General features: G+C 36.0%; 1 protein-coding gene across 1 annotated transcript in view; it reads right to left on the bottom strand.

Moving 5' to 3' along the window:
• The window catches only part of LOC137390221 (uncharacterized), a 26,016-nt gene extending 596 nt beyond the window's left edge, over nucleotides 1–25,420 (bottom strand). The window contains exons 1-7 of the mRNA XM_068076531.1: nucleotides 25,321–25,420; nucleotides 8,660–8,842; nucleotides 5,628–5,817; nucleotides 4,857–4,984; nucleotides 4,696–4,724; nucleotides 2,412–2,486; nucleotides 2,012–2,077 (exon numbers count right to left, since the gene is read on the bottom strand). Of these exons, the coding sequence (XP_067932632.1) occupies nucleotides 2,012–2,077; nucleotides 2,412–2,486; nucleotides 4,696–4,724; nucleotides 4,857–4,984; nucleotides 5,628–5,817; nucleotides 8,660–8,774 (603 nt within the window). The 5' untranslated portion in view covers nucleotides 8,775–8,842; nucleotides 25,321–25,420. The remainder of the gene's footprint in view (nucleotides 1–2,011; nucleotides 2,078–2,411; nucleotides 2,487–4,695; nucleotides 4,725–4,856; nucleotides 4,985–5,627; nucleotides 5,818–8,659; nucleotides 8,843–25,320) is intronic.

Raw genomic sequence — 25,420 nt, 5'->3', positions numbered from 1 at the left:
ATTACTGGGTGAAACAGCTTTCATTCCATGGATGTGAGGGCTCTTCCTCAAGCTTATCTTGGATGAAAATAAACTTACACGCAGACTTGTAAAATTTATCAGTTTGATTGAGCAAAGTGTAAAGGTCCAGCTACATGTACCAATTTTTTTCATTGATTCTGACCGAAATCACTAAATGAACACAAAACACAGAATTATTTGGCCAAAATTCACAGAATTGTCAGAGCTGTGCATGCACACCAAAATTGTCGACGAAACACTTTTAATTGGCTAAACAAATTATTATCGAGCACGATTTTAGCAGCTTTTGCAATTTGATTACCGTACTTTTCGGACTATAAACCGCACCCCTGTGTAAGTCGCACCTGCTTTATTTTCCAAAAGCGATAATAAAACAATACATAAACCGCACCTTTGTATAGGCCGCAGAACTCAGGACTGCGCTTTTTAACGCAGCAACTTTGCGTACCGTGAGGCATTGTTTCGTATTTTCTTTCACCGCTAGAAGCGCACTAATTGCGATTCCCATTAATGGCCCTAGCGGTGAAGGAAAAAGCCACAGATTAGCCGCACCCTTATATAAGCCGCATGGCTCAAATCATCAGAAAAAAGTAGCGGCTAATAGTCCGAAAAGTACGGTAGTCCAAGACAGGTATTGCGACACACAATAAAAGTACCAGTGCAATTCAACATAGTACATACGATGCAATTGCCTAAATTGCGCTATTCTCGGTTTTTTATGATTCGGACACCATGGCTACAAATCATTTCTTTTTTAATAATAACAGTTTCTTTTTTAGCAACAAAAGTTCTGTTGTAGAACGAGTTGCCATCTTTAGCGCAATCAAGTCGATTGCATAGTATTTACTATGGCCAATCATGTTAGTATTTTTCTTGCGCATCACGTTATGCTAAATTTAAAAATCTAAACAGATTTTAGCTGCTTGTGATAGAAATAGATGTATATCTATAAGAAAATGTAGGCCTATTACTTAATTTTGTAGATATTAAAAACGGCTTGGCAGTACGGCGATATTGGGCACAGCTGCAGTATCATCAACAAAATCTTTAGAAAAATAATAACAGTAACATATTGCGCACCATTGGTCACTATATACTTCGATCTTGTAAATTCGAATGATTATTTTTATAACTAAATCTTATAATAAATCGAATAATTATCCTTACAATTAAATATCCTATGTAATAATCCTATAAGAATCGTTAGAAAAATATCATCATTATTTTCTTTACTTTCACTGCTTTGGACATCAAAGTGTCCAAAATGTCAGAGTCCAGTAGAATCGGCAAAAAAACAAACGATTACTTTTCAGTACTTTACGTTAATTACAGAAACCCTCGGCAATTGAACAATGCCATAGACTTGTGAAATGTGCACGTTTTTCTCGTGAAATGCACACGACTTAATGGTTCCACTCTCTGTCACACGGCCTTATCGGCGTTTTATTGGCCAGTCTTAATTTTGATTAAACAACGCTTGTCAAGTTGTAATGGCGATTTTAGGCCAAATTAATCTGTCTAGTTATGCATAATCCGATCAGATGGGTTAGTTTTAGGATATTGCGTCAACTTTTCAAAGACTTGGTAACCTATTTTAATGGGTTTATATGTGTTTTGTATTATTATTATACTTAAACGACTCTACACAAAAATGGTTAAATTTTTTTTGATGTGATTGAAGTACAAGGGTTTGGTCACAGCCATTGACGGATAATTTTTCGGGAGTTGTGTGCGCATATGCATTTATCATAAAGCTCCCAAACAATCGCTTTGCTCGTGTTTAGACTATATAAATTGTAAACGCTGCTAGAATTGTGCTCGCTAATAATTTGTTTAGCCAATTAAAAGCGTTTCGTTGACGATTTCGGTTTGCAATGCACAGCTCCGACAATTCTGTGAATTTCGGCCGAATAGTTCTGTGTTTTTCGTTCAGAATCAACGAATGAAATCGGTACTTTTGGCCATACCTATAGACATGAATGGTACTAACCAATCGCCCTTGGCCTCTGCCTTTGAGCCTAACTCGCACATGTGTCACACCTTGACTGGCAGCTTTCTGAAACAAATTAATAAACAACATCAAGCAATGGCATGTAAATTCGCGATTATAATACAAAATAGGCCTTGAAGGTCTGGCTTTAGTTTCACTAAACCAGGTTTTGTTAGGAGGAAATTCACAGCAGTTATGGGAATCCATTAATAATAATATGTTAGCATCACTTTGTAATGACACAAGAGAGATTGTAAAGCCTAATAATGCAAGCATAACACAACACATCTACGGTCAGCCACAACTCTGAACACCAGGATTCAATAACCATATTACGCAACTCTCTAGAATGGTACATAGCGAATGCAGTGATGCTCTACTAACCATAATCCTAACCTACCTTGCCAGCAGCTAAAGCAGCTGTGTGTGCAGCCACTGGTGTTTTCTGCTTTGCATTTTTAAATCCTTCAGTGCCCTGCAAATTACGATGGCACAGAATTAAATGTGCAGCCAAGTAAATACAGTTCTGGCAACATCAGCTAATAATACGAGGTTTAAAGCTTAAAGTATACTCTTTTCATACAATTAAGTGAAGACCTTTTGTTTTCAACTACAAATAGTTACAAGCTACAAGTAACCTTGCCAATCGTTGCGTATCTCGAAAATATTCTTTGAAATGTTGTAATCTGAGGAATTTGCAACAACGCAGAAATATCTCAAAACAAAGAACTGGCTATAAATTTGGGTTCAGACCACTGCAAAGTCATTTTAGCAACCCAACATGAGATTGACGGATGAGAAAGGAAAAGAGCTGTCATTATTCATCTTCACCAGCAAAGAAAGTCCAACAAGCAGATTGCTCAGGAGGTGACTTGATCTGTGAAAGGTGTTTCTGGCACAATCAACAGATGGAAGAGTACCGGCTCAACTGATGATCGCAAAGGGAAAAAACAAATAGCTCTACTAGATATCACTGCAGACTTGTATGCCTGTCACTTACTAACAGAAGGAAAACCAGCACAGATTTGCGTCGGGAATCGACGAGAGAGCGAGAGAGAGACAATTGGAGTGGACTGTGAGTCACCAGGGAGAGTCACCTGGAGTGGAAGCGTCATCTTCAGTAGTAACGTAGCATTAATAAGACAGGGAGGTAGGTAGTTCATAGGTAAGTAGTGAGGTAAAGATGAATTGAAAATGGCCTGAGAGGGTGTAAGACACGAGGAAAACCACTGTTGTCATGTCAGATCAACAGTGAAAGAAGTGTTTAGCATGGACCAAGGCTCATCATTTCTGGGCTACTCAGCAGAGGGGTAAAGTTATTTTCAGCAATGAGTAGACATTCACAACTGCAGAATCAAGATGGAAACAACTATGCTAGGAGAAGACCCGTCGAAGAGTTCAGCTCTCAGTGTATTTTGCCTATGTGAAGCTTCCTGCACCTGCAATGGTGTGGGGATGCATTTTATGGCAGAAAATAGGTTTAAAAAACCAGCTACCAAGAGATAGCCTTTAGTAGTTCTTAGGCGTCATTAATACTACTATCGGCAAAATATTTTCGTTAATGACCTTTCTAAAGGATTGCAAAAGGTCAAATTTTACCAAACAGGCGCTTTGCAATGGCCCATCGAAAGCAAGAAAAAGCGTGGAAACCTTCGGATTGCAACAAGCAATCTATGCTTTTGCTTTATATATAGTTTGTATATGTACATATATCTACTGAGAAATACATGGACTTGTGACAGTGCTCTGATAACTCGAACACTTTGAAGTTTGAGTTACCCATGTTTGACTGTATATATAAACCTCAATGTTTGTTTGTCTGTCATTTCGTTTGTGTGTCCAGTTACAGCGATAAAGTCGTAGGAACGAAAAATCCGCTTCGCACTGAAATTGAACTCTAGAACTCGAATTCTGCAGAAAGGATTGCTATACAATACACTACGTACCCAACTGCACATACTTATTACACCTGTGAATCTTTAAAGCTGATTGGTTAAAACAGCACGCTTCACGCTTTAGCTAGCACACTTGAAGATCATGATTGTGTGAGAGATCTTCAGAGGGACGGATATGGCTCTTATTATAGTAAAAATATAAACTAGCTTGAGGTACTCAAATTCATTGGGTAAAGAAACTTGGCCAATTGAAAATAAGTTTCTATTTACAAACTTTTTTTATTACCCATGCAACGCTGAGTATTCAGTAGCTATTCATAACTATGTTTATAGCATTTTGGAGAAGTCTGTGATCATATTTTTCTTCTAGTAGTTCGATCATGCTAGCTGAAGCATACGTATTTTAACCAATCACCATTAGAGATTGGCAGGTGTAATAAGTATGTACACAATTATTTTCCACTATGGCAAGTAAGCCGTGTGGTGTAGTGGATAGCAAGCCTGGCTGTAGAGCCAGGTTACCGAATTCAACTTCACTGTAAAGCAGTATTTTCATTCCTAAAACTATATCACTATGACTGGACATACGGACTACAGACCACCCAACAAACGGCAAACGCTAAGATATATATAGATAAGGTATTAGTTACTTAGACTCCTGTACACATCATACAGGAGTGTAAGTAACTAATAATCAGATTTGGTCAGATCTTAATAACTAATTAATAATTAATAATCAGATTTTCACACTAGGCGAGGCTTGATGTGAATACTTGTATGAATACTTACGCAGCTGCTACGGGAAATGAATGTTGAACCTACAACACAAAGTTCAGTGCATTCATCTGATCCTACTAACTTTCTTAATAAAGTAAGGCTACAACTCTCTAACGTACAAGGCTAAAAAATTATCACTCTACTAATTGCTAACTACCAAATGCTTTATATACCTGTATAGTCTGTGATCACGATGATAGTATTATTATAGGAAGCATGTACGTGGGCTATCGGTAGTCTCTCATAAATTTGTCCTCCGACTAGTGTTGTTAGAGTTTCAGCTGATGGAACTAGAATACCTCTGCAAAACAGGTCATACAAGATCTCATCAGCTGTGAGCTTACTGAAATGTAATGCCCCAGCAGATGTGAGCTTACTGAAATGTAATGCCCAATCAGCTGTGAGCTTACGGAAATGTAATGCCCCAGCAGATGTGAGCTTACTGAAATGTAATGCCCAATCAGATGTGAGCTTACTGAAATGTAATGCCCCATCATCTGTGAGCTTACTAAAATGTCATGCATTTGGTTAAGGTCAAGGATGAGATAGCCTGCGAACAGATGTATGCAGTTGCAACTGGATTTGATAACAAACTGGTACCATAGTAATCCATTATGAGAATCAAATTCAATGTTAACATGTTCACGCTATCCTCAGACAACTGAAGAGAAATGTCATATATAATTAGGCCAACAGTAGCAGGCTAACAGTCTCGTGATTAGAATATTGATTATCTTTATCTATAATAACAGCCATAAATTGTGATACACTGTAAAACCTCCTTCTGACTAACAAGACTCAAATTCTAGCAAGCCACAGCAACTAGTGAGGCCGAAGTAGTCCACCCTTCAAAACCTGACACGTTGCTGAAAAAAACTATAACCATAGTATAAAAACCATCCAAATACTCTCAGTGCTACCTGTGTTAACAAAAATGTACTAACTTAATTCTGTGTCCAGGAAGAGTTGAGCCATCTTCCAAGCCTTCATCATCCACTAGAGTGCTGTCTTCCTTGTAAGGATAATCTTCTAGAGATACATCCCCGGCAGCCTGACTCATCTGGTCCAGCAACTCTGACACCTCATCACTCAGCCGCTCTGATTGTTTATCAGATAAGAGCCTTGAGCCCAATGCTGAGATTGAATAGAGCTCAAAATCAGCATTTCAGAGCCTAATGCTGAGAGAATGAGCTCAAAATCATCCTTTCAGTCACTAGTCATTGTAATATGAAGATTAAATATTATATGTATATTATATATAGTATCATATACATAATATATAATATAGGTAAGAGAGAAAAATTCTTACCTAATAGTCATTGCCAATCTGTTACACACAACCGCACTCTTCAGGTGATCATAATTATGGGACCACATAGTAATTTTTATGTTCATGGTCTTTTATGGCATCAATTCTTTTTATTATCTCAGCCCCTTTATGCTATACATATTTAAAAAAAAAGTTTTGTAAACGCTCGGTTTGCCACCAAAAGAATTATCAGGAAGTATAATCTATTTATCGGGCACCCATTTATCCTATTAGGTTAATCTAGTCTCCTGGTGACAGTGTAATCTCACTGAACCCTCATGGTATAAGAAATTGGCAGAAACTCTTATTTTTGTACATACTGTAATTAATGCACCATCAGCTGTGGGCTTTGAAATGTAATGCACCATCAACTGTGAGCTTACTGAAATGTAATGCCCAGCAGATGTGAGCTTACTGAAATGTAATGCACTATCAGCTGTGAGCTTACTGAAATGTAATGCCCCACCAGCTGTGAGCTTACTAAAATGTAATACCCCATCAGATGTGAGCTTACTGAAATGTAATGCCCATCAGCTGTGAGTTTACTAAAATGTAATACCCCATCAGATGTGAGCTTACTGAAATGTAATGCCCATCAGCTGTGAGCTTACTGAAATGTAATGCCCCATCAGCTGTGAGCTTACTGAAATGTAATGCCCCATCAGATGTGAGCTTACTGAAATGTAATGCCCCAGCAGATGTGAGCTTCCTGAAATGTAATGCCCCATCAGCTGTGAGCTTACTGAAATGTAATACCACAAAGACACGGTAGTGTCTCTGTGGTATATAGTGTAAAGTATAAAGTGATATATAGTGTAATGCGGTATAAAGTGTTGCTGAAAATCTGAGTGGTCATGGGATTTGAGTTTAACATCTAAATGCCTGCACATTTGTCTAAAGAGAAGCGAGCAATCATCATTCACTTGCACAGGTGAGGAAAGTCGCAATGGACTATTGCAAGAGGTTGGAGGCACCTATAATAGAGTTCCACCTACCATAAAATGTTGGAAGACTGGAGGACTAGATGAGAGCAAAATTACTTTAAAGTAGAGGTCTTAAACACAGGATACAGAGCATGCTGATCACAGATCAGTCAGATTCTCTTTGACCGATCGCCTTCTTACCAGCCCTTGGCTGAGAAGAAACCATTGCGATGTTTTGAAAAGGGTAATAAAAAAGAACTGCTCCACGGACCGTGGAACCACCATGGTTGTGTCAACAAGACAATGCACCTCTTCATACCACCAAGAAAGTCAAGAAACGGATAGAAGATCACCGTGTGAGATTACTCAGCCGTCCTGCTCGGTCTCAGGATCTTAACCTGATTGAAAATTTATGGTGTAAAATTAGTCGCCAAAGAAACACCAACAACTAAGGGATGGCTGACAGGTCTGATACAGTCCTGAATTCATGAGATATCTTCAAAATTGCTTTTCAGATGGCGGCCAGAATTTGAAGATGCTATAAAGCTGTGACTGACAATAGGGCCTAGCCAACTAAATATTAAGACAATACTAATACTCTAAAGGTCACCAATTTACTTTTATATAGTTACATGTATATGTATGTTCAAAGACGATGTTAAATTAGACCAATTTTCTTGACAAATATGAACAAAGTTTTCATTGAATTGTTTGTCATAATGTGAGGATGTCGATTTGTTACCACCAAAACCAGGCTAATACGCAAACGTCGGTTGATATTTACTAATATTCACGCGCAAAAATTCTTAGCTTTCCATTGATGTGCATATTGTCATAATTCATCAAATAAATACCTAACTGTGAATATATTGTTTAATTAAAGCAGCCCATAATTACAAATCACCACTGTATATATATATATATATGTATATATAACAACCTGAGATGAATGAAGTACTCTCAGACATTCTCACAGAACACACTGAAACCATTAAATTATGACATTGAGCTATCATATCATTCCTATGACCAATATACTTGTTAAGAAAATTCATAATAACTAATGATAAATAATTTATTACTGTTATGATTAGCCAATTGGCTTCAATTTGGCTTCAACACAGCAATATAAAACAATTACTGGTACCAAAATTCTATTCTAAATTACTGTCTATTCTTCTAGCAGCACAATTGTTAAACTTAATCAACAAAACATAACTTATATAATGTATTATGCATACATATATAATAAATATAACAAATTTTTAAAAAAATGAAGTTGTAAAAACTGCACCAAAATTACTATACCTATCAGAAACCTCATGACATTGTATGATGTTTGATCTCATCGGGATTAATGTGGTCTCTCAAGGGGAAAGGGAGTAGAGGGACTGAAGATTTATTATTTGGAGTTAATAGCATGAGTAAGTCACTCACTAAAATGAACTTTCATGGCCAAGTTGGTAGGTGCGCTGCTAGTCATGTGTAACAACCACACAGTCGTGTGGTTTAATTACGAGACATTCACATTTATGTTCAATGAGTAGGAAATTACAGAAATGAAATATAGTAGTAGTAATCAATGGTAGTTGTAACACTTATAGTACATAAATCTTTCTTGGTAGTATACGACCATTTTAGAAACTTTGGTTAAACAAAACAACAAATTATTTTAAATTCATAAAATTCATAAAATATATAAATATGAAACAATTCTATTACATCAAAACTAAATTAAACATACGTTTCTGTAGCATAGCAAAATTTCCGGAAGCTGTACGTGTATTCCCTAGCTGTGAAAACCTATGAGATGTGGCCAGACAAGAGGAAACCAGTCTTCGTGCTCTGTTGGCCAGCATTGTGAGGTGAGTCGTATGGCTGAATGCTTATAGGATAGCCTTCAGTAAACATAAATGAGTATCGTACCCTAAAAATATAGATGACAAGGTAAGAAATAGTGAGCTCGGCATAATGAAAAGATGAAGAAAATAAACAAACCATAAACAAAAGGAGAACTTCTGAAGTGCATATATAGCAGCTAGACTTTTTAACAAAACACAAAATTTGTGTTTTTGAACACATTTCAAACTATTCAAATGATTAGCATTGTTAGTTATGGAATTGACCGGCCTCGAGTATTTGAACACAATATGAATCCCATTAAGAAGGACACCAAAATTGAGAGCAGCACGAGAGAAAAAGGATAGCGAGTCTACATAACAAAAAAGGTTTTTTAATAAAAACAGAAAATAACATGAAGAAATAATTAGCGTGAATTCAAAAAGGACAAGAAAGAACATCAAGCAGTTCTGATGATGGTTGAAAGAATATATACACCGTTGCTATACATAAATTAACCAAATTTCAACTTTACAACAACTTTCTGTAACAATTATGTCTGTCTTTTGTTAAATTTTACCAAAAAAAAAGTCTTTCAATAAACTTGCTCTACTTGCTCTATTAAATCCACTGCATTAGAAATGGATTCCAGGGATATCATCTCTATTTAGTGGTAAAATTCTCTCAAATTACCTGTAGAAATGGGAAAACATTATGTAACATATGGAATATCTAAAAAGTAGCCACTAGCTCCCAATGCACTCCTAAAATTGTCCTAAAACTCCTTGTCTGACTTATTGGAATTACCCAGTAAGTTCCACACTCTGAATGAATTTAAGTTCTAACACTTCAGAATGGCAAATTACATTCTCAAAATTTATGCAGCTAAAACACAGCATCTTAATTTGTTTCATACAGTGGAACCTCGGTTCTCGAACAGTGGAACCTCGGTTCTCGAACATGATCCGTTCCAAAAAGTTATTCGAAAACCAAGTTGTTCGAGATCCGAAACAATTTTTCCCATTAGAATTTATGTATGTAAATTTTAATCCGTTCCAAGTCGAGAAAACAACTTCGGTAAAGTATTTTTTCAACATTTTACACCATAAACTGCACTGTATACTGCATACTATAAATAAAAGCGGGTAGATATAGATCGTGTTTAATTTTAATAAAATATTTTTATCTAAGATGATGAAAAAAGAAAACAAAAAGTAAACATTTCGATTGTTTTGCTCTTAAAACATCAAAAACATTATAGGTAAAGATACAATACCAAAAGTGGAAACAATGATAATGAAACAGCAAAAAAACGCAACAGATCAGTTACATCAAAAATTGTGAGAAAAGGAAAATATAAACAGCAATGGCACGTTTACTTCACATCTTTGAAGGAGAATCCTCCTCTAAAACAATTTAGGGTGAATCGACTGGAGGAGTTATTTCCCTAGCAAATCTCTTGGTTAGAGGAGACATCGTCCCGGATGGTTCCTTCCCTATTGTAAAGAATTTATGAGGCATAACTGACTTCTTCCTTTATTAACGAATGTTTCCATGCTGTTTTCGGAGCTGTTCTGAACGTTTAATTCCAATGCGCATGCTTCCGGTTTGGTCGAGAACTGAAATTATGTTCGAAATCCGAGATAAACAAATCTCAAATTGTTTGGTCAAAAATCGAGTTGGTCGAGAACCGAAGCGTTCGAGAACTGAGGTTCCACTGCATATTGAAAAGACTGAGCGCTATATATAAATCATTGCTTGTTGTCAGTTTCATTTTATTAACTATATCTCAATAGTAAACCGCAAACATACAGATATAACATAACGCATATGATTCAGATGCTGCTGCATCCATAGCATATATTCATCAGTTCTAATTGAAACTCTTTCTTGAGGATACCGTGAAACCTCTAATTAAACGCCATAGCGCTTATTTTTCATCCCTTCCTCTATAGTGACAGTCAATTGGAAGCTGCGGTCAAATAGAGGCATGCGGTGTATTTTTTGAATAGCTTGTCAGAATTTTGGGACTATAAATTTAGCCCTATTACGAGCAAAGCAAAGGTCGCCAATATTTAGCTCTCTTTTTTCGGTTGAGCGATATGAAACCTTTTGGTAAACCGTTTCACCTAGAGTACCGTAAAACCTCTAATTGAGCGCCATGGTGCTACATTTTTCAACCCTTCTTCTAGAGTGGCGGTCAATTGGAGGCGGCATTCAAATAGAGGCTGGCAGTGTATTTTTTGAATGGCTCGTCAAAATTTTCGAAAGACAAATTTAGCCCTATTACGGGCGAAGCGAATGTCGCCTATATTTTGTTCTTTTTTCTGGTGGAGCGATATTAAATCTTTTGAATGCAATAGATCTGCTAACTTACCTCCAACTTGTCAAAGATCTCTTAATACAAATGCATCGAAAAACTGAAAAATATCTCTACCAAATGATATCTACATATTGCTTGCAATTGACCTGCGATGATGTTATAGCCTGTGTCCTGCTCTGCAATTTGTTGGCATTTTCAATCTTTTTTACATTCTAAATTTGGAGACATATTTTTATTTTATATTTATATTTTAAAATGTTGCATAAAAGCTCATTGCACTCTTTGATATTTTTGCTAGTTTGCAACCAAAACTAGCTTTTTATGTGCAATAAAAGTGGAGCTATGAGCATCGATCCATTGTAAGCCATGTTAAGATAGCCGCAATGATGCTATTAAATAACATGCTATAAATCTGCATATTTTAAAGTTATATAATGGTAATCTATCAAGTGATACAAATATATATTCATGAACAAGTGACATAAACGAATCATACTTATATTACATGCAGAAACAAAAATTAATGTTTTCAAAACAAAAATATTTGCATGTTACAAAATATTGGAACGAACATCTTTTAGTTGCCCAATACCTTCCAGAATATCTGCTGGCCTCAACTCTTCTGCACTGCTGAACTAGTCAATATTAGCGTCTAAACAATTTATGGCAGAGCAAAACTCTTACGCACTGCATTTAGCACAGTTGCAACGCGTAAAATTTTGCTCGTTAAATGTAACTTTTGGCCCAAAACTTGCAAATCGGTTTTCATATGCATGTTCTTCGATAGACATGTATTAAGACTGCGCTAAACAAGAAACTACTATTAGCCTGAGACAGTAATTATTTCTATGGTGTTGCTTTGAAAGCTCATCTACCATTATAAATTTAAACCATTTTTTATGTAGGTTCATGTACTTCGAAGTATCAAGACCGCGTTAACCAAAGAATTACTATCAGCCTGAGACCGTGATTGATTATTTCTATATGACAAATGACATATGATATATGAGACATATGACAAACTTTGATAAATAAATAGATATATGTAGGCTACTTTGAAGTGTCAAAACCACTGTTACTGATTATTTCTATAGTGTTGCTTTCAAAGTTTTAACGAAAAAAAGCAAAAAGTTTTGGAGTTGGACAACAAAAGAATTGATTGTTATTAATGTAAATGATTCATTATTAATACGTGTTTGTGGACACTTTTACTGATCACTTAATGTTATAGGTTCATGAAGATCGAAGATAGTCAGAGTGGCAGTCAAGTAGAGAGTGGCGCTCCATTTTCCAATCCTTCTCTTGTAGTGGCGGTCAATTAGAGGTGGTGTTCAAATAGAGGTTTTACGGTATAATTTTATTTAAAAAATTCCACAATTGGTCTGTGGACACACTAGAACTTGGATTTACTAGGTTTATGTGTAGTTCTTTTGTAGCAATGCTATCCCTGGCCATCTAGCCTCTTAATCCAATTCGCCGTTGGCAGGCACACTACGGAGACTAATCGACAAGCAGGTAGCACGTGTTCCGAAGGCCGACACACCCGACAGAACGCCCCAGGAGCCAAGAAACCCAACCAACTTACCACTGCATACAACCACCCTGAAGCAGGTGGCACCGAATCACTCTAGTTCTGTCATGACTTCATTGGCCGAGAATTGAATATTTTGAATTTACAGTAGTAAAAAAAAATTGTAAATTAAAGATATTATTTAATGAACACCGGCTGAGTATGAGGGAAAAAAACTGTTTAGTAAGAAAACTTGAGTAACTAATGACACATGTACCCTACAGGATGAACTTATTCGTGGAGTTATATTTCGCGAAAATTGCCATTTCATGCATATTCGCGGATTAATTTATTCGCGGCTGAAAACTGCTACTCTCTATGAAAAGTTAACTCTATTACGTCTACCATTAGAGTTAACTCTACGCATGCGCGCATTGCGTGTTTCGTTTTCTATTTAGCTTACAACTGCGGGTGGATCGTGCTAAGGCGGGACAGCTTAGCTATAAAATTTTTGCTGCGTTCGGAGTTTTTTTTACGAATATTCATAGATTTGGAGGCCTTTGATGAACCAACAATTTGTGGTAAGTAATGAGTTTTTTCAAAACAATTTACTAAATTAGTTGAATTTTACTTTGGTTCTTCGGTAAAACGCAATATTTATTTTTTCCATCCCTACCGCTTCATTATTTGTTTTAGTGTGAGAGAGAGATTTTTCATCATACACGCACGCACAATACAGCAAGGGTGGTGTATGTCATTTTTAGAAGATCACGAATCATTCAGGGAAGTCTGGAAATTGAGATAGAAGTGATCGCAGCTGCTTACGAGGAGAATATATCTGTTTTAAAAAAGGAACAAAAACGCCTTTACGAGCACAAATCTTTGGCCAACCGGCAGAACTTTGCAATAGTAAACCACAAGGAGAGTTCTGATGATAACTTCCTTACCAGCCATGTAGTAGCGAGAGAATCGCCTTTAACATCTACCCGAGACAGTGAGTGATATAGAGCTGCTATTACCAAAATAACTAGTCAGAGAGCGCCATTACACGCTAGTATTCGCTTATCAAGAGTATCAGTTTAATTTTATTGCTCTAGACAACCGCCATATAGACTAAACTGTTTATATTTACTCCATTCATCGTTTGTAAAATTTTATTTGTAGTTGAAATATTTTATTTGTACACTCAAGTTTGTAATAAATTATAATATATCTATACATGAAATAAAATATATAATTTAATCATGTTTGCTACAGCGATATCAAGGAGTTGTTGTCGATGAAGGGGTCTAGGTTGACTGGTTGCCTCTCTGCCAATATTCCTGCCTTGATGAATATTACTACTTGTCTCTAGTTTTCGTAATCGGAGTAGGTTGTTTCATTCTCAATCTGCAGTAAACACAAAGTGTTAAGGAAGTACAAAAACAATAGCTGAAGTATTTACTGAAAGCGATCAGTTTTTAAACAAAAGAATTAACTAATGCAGTTAATTATGGAAAAACGTATCTGCACTGCAAATCAAATACATACCATAATGTTCAGATCAGAATCATGATCGTCCTCAACTTCGGTATTAGAGATTGATGGGGTTGATTTCAATGTAAAAAGACTAGGAGAGATTTTTGTGCGATGACGAAGCTATGGGGAATAACTTGTGAAAACCTTGAATAATTTTATAAAGTTTGATGCAATGGCAATAAAACTCGAAGCCCAGCGATGATTTTAAAGAAGTTTTGGAACTCGGCTACATTTAGTACTTCTGCCTAGCGGCTATTTTTGCGATGACGCCATTCTGCATATCTTGCGACAACCTTGAATAATTTTGTAAAAAAAGGTGATGCATTGGAAATGGTGTTAGCTCAAAGCCCAGGCAATGATTTTAAAAATGTTTTGGAACTCAACTACGTCTAGTATTTATATTAACAACTAGCCTAGCAGCTTGTTTTTAATTTGATGCAGTAGTTATTCTCCCTTGTGATTAAAAATAGAAATAACTATTCACGGAATTTAAGAATTCGCGGAATTGACTGTTCGCGAAATCGCAAATTTTTATGACCAACGAATATTTTCATCCTGTAGGGTATATTAATGTGTTGATTATGAGCTGAGTATTTGATAAAGATGAAGCGTAGTAGTATGTTTCATGGAGGTTTCGACTCAATTTGAACTTGATGACCTTTGTACTTAATGACCCCAAAATTTATTCCAAGTTTTAAGTGATGAAAAAATAAGAATAATAAAAAGTTGATAAAAATAAAATATTGGATATATGTGACCCCAGCCGTCAAAATGTACAATCGTGCGGTAATCGCATTGTTTACAATAGCGTGCTTTACGCTATTATATGACTCATCGTCACTATTTTAGTAAACAGTGGTTTATAGTGCATTCAACCCTGCTCTTTCACATGGTTTTGTTCATTTTTGTGTCTGACCAATCATAAAGCCAGAATTGCCATTTAACTATATCCATATCGGTGGTTGCTAAGGAATTTTTCATAACCCAAGATCATAAATATAGGCTTTAACTGCGGGTGCGCGCATGTATGTGGCTATTTCCTGTTTCAATGCTTCAGGCTAGAACAAAATAAAACCATCGCGAAAATTATGGCTAGTTGATGCTAGATAAGTATTTCTACTTAGAATCTGAGTCAGCTGCCTCAGATCATAGTGAAAGCGATGATGAGGATTGTGATAATAGGGCAACCTTAGAAATACAGCTGCTTACGCAATATGTGGCTGCTAACGATAGTGCGAATGAATTAAATCAAATTACAGAGAATAACGATCAGCCTATCACTGCTGATAACATTCCCATTTTAGCTGTTGACATCAAACTAATAAGTGGATGCAAATGTAGGGAATTATGCTCTAATTTTATGTCATCTTGTCATCTGAACAATTAAGCCTCATTAGAACTGTGTATCAAGGATTACCGAATGAAACATTGGATATGGTTGTGTTGGGACAAATTGCCACTAGCATAACAAACAAACCCCTCCAATGCGCTACAATAAATCTCTGCAGCGTACTCGTGCTACACCATGTGAGTGTTAAACTACATAAAAAGAGCTCTAGATTGATTGGTCACTTGATTGGTCACTTGATATTTCCGCATCCTGATGCCCTCTGTTGTCACTTTTCATTGACCTTACCACGACCTTCTGTATAGGTGGACAATTCTGAATACACTTCCAACTCTTTGTTAATTTGTTGGACTGTCATTATATGCAGTTCTAGCAATATAGCTTGATGAGAAGTGCCCAGTTTGAAGCATACCCTTTTAATGAATATCTCCAGGACGGTGAGCTTTTAGCCACATATATTGTTAACCTTGCCATGACCTTTGGGAGGTCAACCGTCAATCGAATTGGAATAAAAATGCAACGATCATCTTTCTCAGGGTTTTGTTGTGAAGAATGCCAGGTTTCATCAATATATGTTGAGATTAAGTGGTTGGTTGCTATGGCATTTTGATTTGTAAACAAATGCCATGATTTACAGTTCATGAATCAATAACTTTATCCTGCTTAAACTAAAAACAGTTTTAGTTCATCGCGAGACCTTCTCTACTAATTCTTGCATAAACTGGGCATAAATAACCCGATTTAAAAAATTTTAAATGCATTAAAATCTCCAGAATTTGCTGATTTTAAATCTTTAACTAACTCAAAAATGTGGTTTTAGCACGATTGTACATTCTGACTGCCTAGGTCACATATAAGATGGATGTTATTAACGGCAATGTAAGCCAACCTCCATATAGCATACTACTCCAGTTAAATTTAGGTATTAAGCATAACCTATCATAAATAAGCATGGATAGCAAGATAGTACATGGTACCGAATCTAAAGTGACCAACTGAGCCAATAAACAAAATATTTTAAATCAAACCACTTCTTACACCATCGTATCAGTCTACCCTAAATCAACTAAATATAATTCACATATAGTCACAAAAGCCATGACGATACTAGTGAAGAATTAAGTTTTTTTGCCGAAATACATAGTCAATCGAACTACAGCCAGCAAGAGATTCTTTACAACGGCTTGCAACAAATATCCGATAGCAACGGACACACTCATCACTCCGTATTGTGGGCTAATTATTAACTAATAAATGATAAAGTTGCCATCAATGCCTGAATTATTAATGAATATATTGATAAATTCTAATGAAAGAGAAATTTTGTTGATTTTTTTTAACATCATAGAGGTATCTTTTTATCATAGAGGTATCCTTTTATCATAGAGGTATCCTTTTGTAGCAATGGCAAAATCGTTGCAATGGCAAAATCTTCGGCTAAAAGAGTTTTAAACAAAGTTGCAATCATAGCCGAATATTTTAAAACAACTAGTGATCATAGCCGAAGACATATTTAGTAACGTTTTGTAAAACATGACGTAGAGAGTTGTGTATTCACGTTATTAAAAAATCGTTAGGTTTAGACTAATGGTTAATATTGAAAGCGATCTTTTATTAATATTTTTAGCTTAAAAAGATAAAACTTATTGGTTACTCATTAAACTGATAACCACAGCTTATAAAATGCTAAAAGGATGTTTAGCACTGGATATATTATTTTACACATAATAACATAATATATTAGCGTCAAAGTTCAGTCCCCCTCCAATGGGTGAGATGTATCTACATGTATGCACAGCAGAGTTTCTACAAAAAGGAGCCATAAAAGAAAGCTCTCCGGATGTCTTCAAACTTCAAGGACAGATAACAAAAGTGGAAACCGCGTGTCAAAAAAAGCTAAAGGCAGTTAACAAAAAAAATTATTAAGCAGCATGTAGGCGACTTGAAAGGCCTAAAAATTGAAATGAGATCCCTAAGCAAGAATAAAGACTATCTCAAATATGAGTTATGTCGACAAAATAAATAACTACATTACTATCATCTTAATTGTATACATTTGTACAATAAACAAAACATCTTTAATATAAACTCAGGCATTGAGGATAACCTTATCATTTATTAGTTAATAATTAGCTCACAATACGGAGTGATAAGTTTGTCTGCTGCTAGTGGACATTTTTTTGCAAACCGTTGTATATGAATCCTTTGCCGGCTGTAGTTCGATTGGCTATGTATTTCAGCAAAAAAACTTTTAATTCTTCACTAGTATAGTCATGGTAATTGTGACTATATGTGAATTATATTTAGTTGATTTAGGGCTGACTGATACGATGGTGTAAGGCAGACATGTCCAAAGTCCGGCCCAGGGGCCAAATGCGGCCCGTGGTCAATTGTCATCTGGCCCGCAGCCTCCATCATAAAATCAATAATGCCTGGCCCGTGCGCAGAATTAATAAATGGTAAGTTAATAAGTGCAGAATTAATAAGTGCTGCTATCCCTAACTGCCAGTTTTCCGGCATTCACATGGCTTTGTTTACAAAAGCTGTTTCTAAGTAACTGCATAACTATTAATTCTTGTACAGGATGTTAGTCTAAAATTTTCACTTCCATTTGTAACAGTTTCAAATATCTTTACCCACTTCTTTCGTTTTAATAACAATCTTTAGTAGAGCGATTTTGTTTGTTGGTAGGTAATAAATGATTGTGATGCAGATAAAGATTATGATGACACTAACTATAATTTTCCAGTATATTTTGAGTCATGAAATGATGATAAACAAGTGCTCAATGGACATGATGCTAGTGTAAATATTTTTACAAATTTTTTTCAAATTGTGCGAACTTTTAGTTTTAGCCTGAATAATGGTGAAGTAGTTTTTTTTCTTTTTGATGACATTTGCTGTGGGTTGCCCAACTTATTTTACTAGTGCTTTATCAAATATCATTGTATTATGAGTACTTTTAGATATATTTAATAAAAGTTTTAAATCTTCGGATCATTGGACAAATTGCCCAGGGACACACATTGACAAAAACGGCCAGGGTTCGAAGGATTAATATATGAATAATTGACTGAATGAACTTCCAATTTTCTAAAATGGCAACAACCAACAAAAGGAGGAAAGTTGACTTCGAGGGCCAACGGTTCAAGGACGGGTGGAAATTAGACTGTTTCTTCACTGAAATATGTAACAACTGTGTCTGCCTCGTTTGTAAAGAAACGGTGCCTGTTTTTAAAGAGTTCAATGAGAAGCGAAATTACCAAACAAAACATACTGACATATATGACAAGATCACAGGTAATGAATGTGAGAAACTGAAACATTTTGAAGCTAGTATAATCTCCCAGCAGCAATATTTTACAAAAGCTCGAGAGTCAAATGAGAATGCTACAAAAGCTAGTTACGAGGTAGAAGCGCTGGTCGCGAAGCATTGCAAACCTTTCACCGAGGGTTAGTTTATCAAACACTGTGATGACAATGGTGAAAAATATCTGTCCTGAGAAGCAGCAAAAGTTTGCCAAAGTCTGCCTGGCATGTAACACTGGTAGAGTGTTAAAAAAGTAAAGTTAAGTGAACATTAAACTTCAATAATGTCAATTCAATTTTGATATGTATGTTTCAAATGAACCAAAACACATGCTTAAGATAGCTGAACTTAAAATAAAAAAGCAAATGTGAAACGCAGTATGGCTCATTGAAATTTATTTAGATTAGTTGCTGTTATATGTAAAAAACGTTCCCCAAAGTTGGCCTCCTAAATTTTTAACGCACCAAATCTGGCCCCCTTTGCAAAAAGTTTGGACACCCCTGGTGTAAGAAGTGGTTTGAATTAAAATATTTTGTATATTGGCTCAGTTGGTCACTTTAGATTCGGTACCATGTACTATCTTGCTATCCATGCTTATTTATTATAGGTTATGCTTAATACCTAAATTTGGCTGGAGTAGTATGCTATATGAAGGTTGGCTTATATTGCCGTTAATACCATCTATCTTATATATCCAATATTTTATTTTTATTATTCTTATTTTCTCATCACCTCAAACTTGGAAGAGATTTGAGTCATTGACGTCATTGAGTACAAAGGTCATTGAGTACTTTAACATCACGACTAACCTTACTGCGGTAACTGTATTTGAATTGATTTGTGTTTAGTTGCTATTTTACTACTCCATTCATTGTGTTATGGAACTTATTTTTTTCAACATACATGTATTCTTCAATTGTGATATTACAATGCACCCTCAGGATATGATTACCCTGATATACAATTCTTTCACCTGACGAAGTTGAACATGATGATTTTTTTCACCTCAGCATACAAATCTTACTTGACCATACAAAATCAACAAAATTTTTGCCTGAGTTCAAATTTGGCAGTCGGTGAGCTTATTATGTACATCAAAATAACAAAAACACAGAAATGTTATTCGCCGAAAATATTTTCACAATGCCTAAAAGAGACACGATGGCTGATTTCTCTCAGTTCAACAACTCGTGTGTGTGAAAAGGTAATATTTTCCCTTTGAAACCAGTAGCAAAGTTGGAGTTGTGATCCCTTCAAGGCCAGAAACTTGCTGACCTGCTAACAAAAATCTCCTTCATTACGAAAACAGCACCGTTTGGGCTTTGTTGCCGAATTAAGTTGAAAAATGTTTTTTTTTATTCACACAAATGTTGACATAACGTCACTAATTTTGTGATAACTTGAGAAAGAATGAAGATATCCACGTAATTTAAAAAGCAGGTTGCTGAGAAGAAGATACTTTATTAGGAAATAGATAAAAATCTTAAATTGACTTCATTGAAAAACGAAAAAAAATTAAAAACTTTACCAAGAATATTTTGCCAGCAATTTCGATAGTCATATTTTGGCTGTCGCCATAATATTCGGTTTTTATTTCATTTTTTACATTAAATACACGCACTAAAAGAGTCAGAATCACTCATTATAGAATTACTAAAGTCCCAATGGTTAAGATATTAGATGCTTCAATAGCTGTAAGTGACCGAGGTATTCTTTTTTGTCCGTGCTTTTTCCGCAGTGAACTTTCTGTTTAATAATCAGTGAGCCGCTTGTGAGAGACCTGCTGATAGTCTATATCGTTAGCAAAAAGCTTGTTTTCATGGAGACCAGATCTTATTGGTCTATCTGAAGCAAAAGCTGAGTAATTATAAATAAACTAAAGCACTGTCTAAAAACCGATGTATCGGTTTCCAGGCAGATAGAGAAGATAACCCGAGCCGATACATCGGTTTGCGGTAGCGAAAGATTTAATATGTGTAGCACTTACACAAAACTTTGATGAGTTTTGCCAGAGGATGTTTGCATTATATAATTACTATGGTTTCTATACCCCTACATACGATTTTTTCACCATACGATGTTAATACTGGAACGGATCGAAATCGGACCCTGAAAGTGCACTGTATACAGCCAAACTGAATTTTCCTTAGAAAAGAGATATCTATATCATATCTGCACTGTTTTAGCTCAATAATGTTTTTCTCCATCATTGTGTCTGACATACTTAATGTTTTAGGAATTCTGCAAGCCCACCTAATGGCTCGACGATGTATTTTTTTTGTCTTTGATCTGAGTTAAGTTGTAAGGTGACCAAACAGGTGCCGTATATTCTAATATTGGTCTGACAACAGTATTAGATGAGATTATTTTCAGCAAAGTTTAAAGCACATAAATTTCATAATTTTTTATTATATATTTCAATACATCAGAGTCTTGGCTTTCGAATGAGTCTATATTCGATACACAAAGAATAAAATAACTATGAAAAACAGGGTGTCAAAAGTATGTCCTGCAAAAAAACACTTGGTTCAGGTTCTCAAAATGTGATGTCACAATTATTACTTAGCCTTAGGTAGTCGATCCCTTTCGCTGTAAATTGAGGCTGCGCTTTTCTGTGACAATCGCTGCTGTTAAACCCAGAGAGCGCTAATAATAAGCTAGGATTCTAGATAATCAACAATGCCTGGGATCATGTGAACGCCCAACCAATACAAGCACATGTTCTAGGTTAATTAATTATGCTTCAGTAAATGTACTGTCATTGATAAAGGTAATGAAATCATATCGATTAAATTGTGATCTGCGGTTGCATGGCCCTAGGACTATATGTCAATCGCACTTTCACGAGATCACGCAATGCTTGAAACTTATCACTCTCAGTCGCGAACCTCAACATCACAATAAAATGAGAGGGCTATTGCATAATATATCATCGGGAAAACATAGTATGGTGCTCGGAATCTGAGTTATTTATCATAGAAATAATCTGTACATGGAGAACTAATGACACTGATTCCTTTGTCATCTTCATTGGTTCTCTAATGTTGTCCTATCTTCACCTGACACTGGCGTCATTATCGTAGTTGATAAATATAAGCGGTAAGCAATAAAATACGTGGTAAGAGCACACAACACCGCATATAAAAAATGTGACGTCGCAATTTTCCAGCTTATGCCAGTAAACATTTCTGGATAGAGCTCTGGGGAAATCCTATAAACACCAACCAATGTCTGTCTCACCGTGGCAAACAATAGCTCATTCGAAAGCCAAGACTCTGATGTATTGAAATATACAATAAAAAAAGTATGTAATTTATTTGCTTTAACAAAGTTTCAGCAACACAATATATTTTTATAAAATAAATGCTGGTTTTCTGGGGCTTCTATTCAACATCTCAATATTGCAAGCGTTTTATTAGCCTTTTTGTTATTTTATTGATATGTTGTTATATGGACCTATCTCAAAAACAACATACCAACAGGGAATGCAGCCAGATCACAAGATAAGCATATAATACATACAAGCAGCAAGACGCCCAAAGACATCGAAGGATCTAATAATTAGAAAACAACAAAAGCAAATTAGAAACTTAAAAATTGGAGGGATCAATAAAAGAAATTGCATCAACACCAGCTGAAGAAACCGCCAAAGATCTGTAGAAGCAAGTAAATCTACTAACCACGACCACAAAGCCACCAAAGAAATATTAGAGGCAAATCAAATGATTACACATACAGATCTGTTTTTCTCTGTCAGACACGACCTAAATGCCAGGACGAAGTCCCGAGCTCCTCCCTACATGCCTACATCACGTAAACCAGCTGAATACTTATGCAAACAAAATGTATTCGTACACCTGACATAAAGCATTGAACCTTAACACTCAAAATACTCTCACAGGCTAGCCATGCCTGTGGGAGTAGGCTGGCCTGTGTTAGCCATCTTTTATAGATGTCTGACATGCCAGACATCTATAAAAGAAAACAGTTCCAATGACTCGGCATCTTTCTAGAGGGCCTGCTTAAGGGCTTTCCTTATACCTGCTGAAGAGCCTCTTTCTCTGGCCTGCCTGTGGAGTTTCCCACCACCCGCCAAAACTCCCTACCCATAGACTGTCACAATTCCTGTTTAACTGCCGACACTCTGCTGCATGGGTCTGAGCAAATGAACATGAATGATCGTTCATGTAAGGTTGAAACATGCGTTAGCTAATTTAACTTTATGTCATTAATATCATTGTTTTAAAATTCTGTTAGTTGTGTATTTTAGTTGTTGGACATAGAATAAAGAAGTAACTTTCACTAGTAAATGTCAATACTGCTTACAATAGCTTAAAACCTTCATTCGGAACTGAACCAGTAATAATCAAATAAGTTCCCATAACCTAAGCAAAACTGCACAAACTGATCATAGTCAAAATAGAATAAGATGACAAAGCACATTCAACACTGATGTTGTGTGTGGATTTGGATTAGTTATGCATAACATAATTTCCCCCAAACCAATCATGGCAATGTTCTGCCCAGTTTTTAATAGAAGTAATTGTTAAACCAATGCATTTTATACTATTCTCTGAAAGAATCAATTGCCCATTTATGTGAAGTTTAAACGAAGGAGTCGCTTTATCCAGTTCCAGTGAGTACATTTTTCTGCCTCAAGTTGAGTTAAATCAATTAATCGCATTCACCCCATAATGGGGTATTAGAGCAATATATTTATTAGGTAACATGAGTAGATAACTCTTAGTTTGGGTTTCCTCCTTCCTATTTTTTTCTATTTTTTATTGTGATTTTTAAGTTTGGATGGGGCAATGTTGTTATTAAAGTGGAGGATAGGGATTAAGCGAGGACAGGAACTTTTAATAAATATTGAAGGTTCTTAGTATGGTTGCGCAAAAAGAAAAAAGGGACTAGCTGTTAAGGGTTCGCACAAAAAAGGAGTGTTTTTTAACATTGGTGTTGATTGCACCTTTAGTGCTTTTGTGGCGTGTATTGTGTAAGTGAGCATTTAAGAAAAAATGGGTTGGTATTGCAATTTCTTCCCTTATTATTTTGTTTTTTAGATTTTGATCGGCCATCCTCCGACGCTCTGCAAGAGTGGCCCATGACCACTCAGACATGAGGTCAGAAATCTTCTCATTTTTTTACATTTAAACACCCACCTAAAAGCTTTTCTGTTCACAGGCTCGAGGGAGTCTATGTGCTTGGATAAATATGGAGACCAGACAGTGGATGAATATTCAAGAACTGGGCGGCAGATGCTTTTAAAAGAAAGGGTTTTTGTTTTGGGTGAGCAACTTCTGAGAGACCTCATGAGCATGTAGAGTGTGGATAAAGATTTGGTTATAGTCTTTTCTATGTGAAGGTTAAAGTTGAGTTTATTGTCTATAATGACTCCGAGGTATTTAAAGTGATTGACAGAAGTTAGTTGTTGGCCTTTTATGAGATATTTGTGAGAAAAGGGGCTCTCATGACACCTAAAAAAAAGTTGTCTCACATTTTGTGATATTAAATTCAATCTGCCATTTATTAGCCCAGTCGATGAGCAAGTCAAGATCTGCTTGAAGATTTGCACAGTCGTTGACTGACTCAATCTGGGAATATAAGAGAGCATCATCAGCAAAAAGTCTGAGTCTAGAGGTCTTGATAGCCGCTGGCATATCATTTATAAAAATCAAAAAAGGAGGGGCCTAAAACAGATCCCTGGGGCACACCAGAGGAAACTGGACATGGTTTGGAGTATGTTTCATTTATAAAAATGGTTTGTGAGCGATCCTTCAAACAATCCTTGACCCAGGCAATAATTATTCTGTCTAAATTAGTTTGGGTAAGTTTGAATAAAAGTTTGCTGTGGGACACTTTCTCAAAGGCCTTAGAAAAATCAAGGATAATGGCATCAGTTTGGATTCCAGTATCAAATGATTCAATGAGTTCATGAGTTGTGAGGATTAGCTGACTTTCGCAGCTTCTCCTTGAACGAAAACCATGTTGGCAGTCGTGGAAAAATCAATGGAGTCTAAAAAGTTGCGGATGGAGTGTGCGTCTATGTGTTCTATGGTTTTTGGTTTTTGAAAGTACACATGTCAGAGAGATTGGACGATAGTTAGTTGGCAAGAGCCTGCTACCTTTATTTTTAAAAATGGGTATGACAGTAGCCGTTTTCCAATCCTTAGGGACAGTATGATTGGATAAAGAGTGTTGCATTATCTTGGTAAAAGTGGGTGCAATATAGGAGGCTAGGTGTTTATTATTTGTGCAACGATAATTTATATTAACGAATCTTTTAAACGGAGGGCGCAAAACTTGTGTGATACTTGGATGTGATGGAAGATTTTTGAGCTCGAAAACAAGAGTTATACGGTCGGAAAAAAAGCAGTCTTTCCATCATTGAAAATAAAATGCGGATAAAAATTAGAAAAATGAGATCACAGATGCCTCTCCAAACAAAACCAAAAGCTTACAAAAATCTAAATGTTCTCTTTAATTATTCTGTGTACAAAACCAACAACGTAAATAAAGGCAAAGCATTAAATAATATTAATGCAAAAGTCTCTCACCGGTTGAAAAAAAAATTAAATTGATACAACTCAATTCGTGCTCAGCGATGGCTTCATTTTCTACTACCCTTGCGACGAATAGCGCATATGAAGGGGCGGG

This window comes from Watersipora subatra, chromosome 3 (genome assembly GCF_963576615.1).
Source record: "Watersipora subatra chromosome 3, tzWatSuba1.1, whole genome shotgun sequence".
NCBI classification, from domain to species: Eukaryota; Metazoa; Bryozoa; class Gymnolaemata; order Cheilostomatida; family Watersiporidae; genus Watersipora; species Watersipora subatra.
The sequence above is the reverse complement of the archived record's forward strand: the minus strand, read 5'-3'. Positions and strand labels throughout refer to the sequence as shown.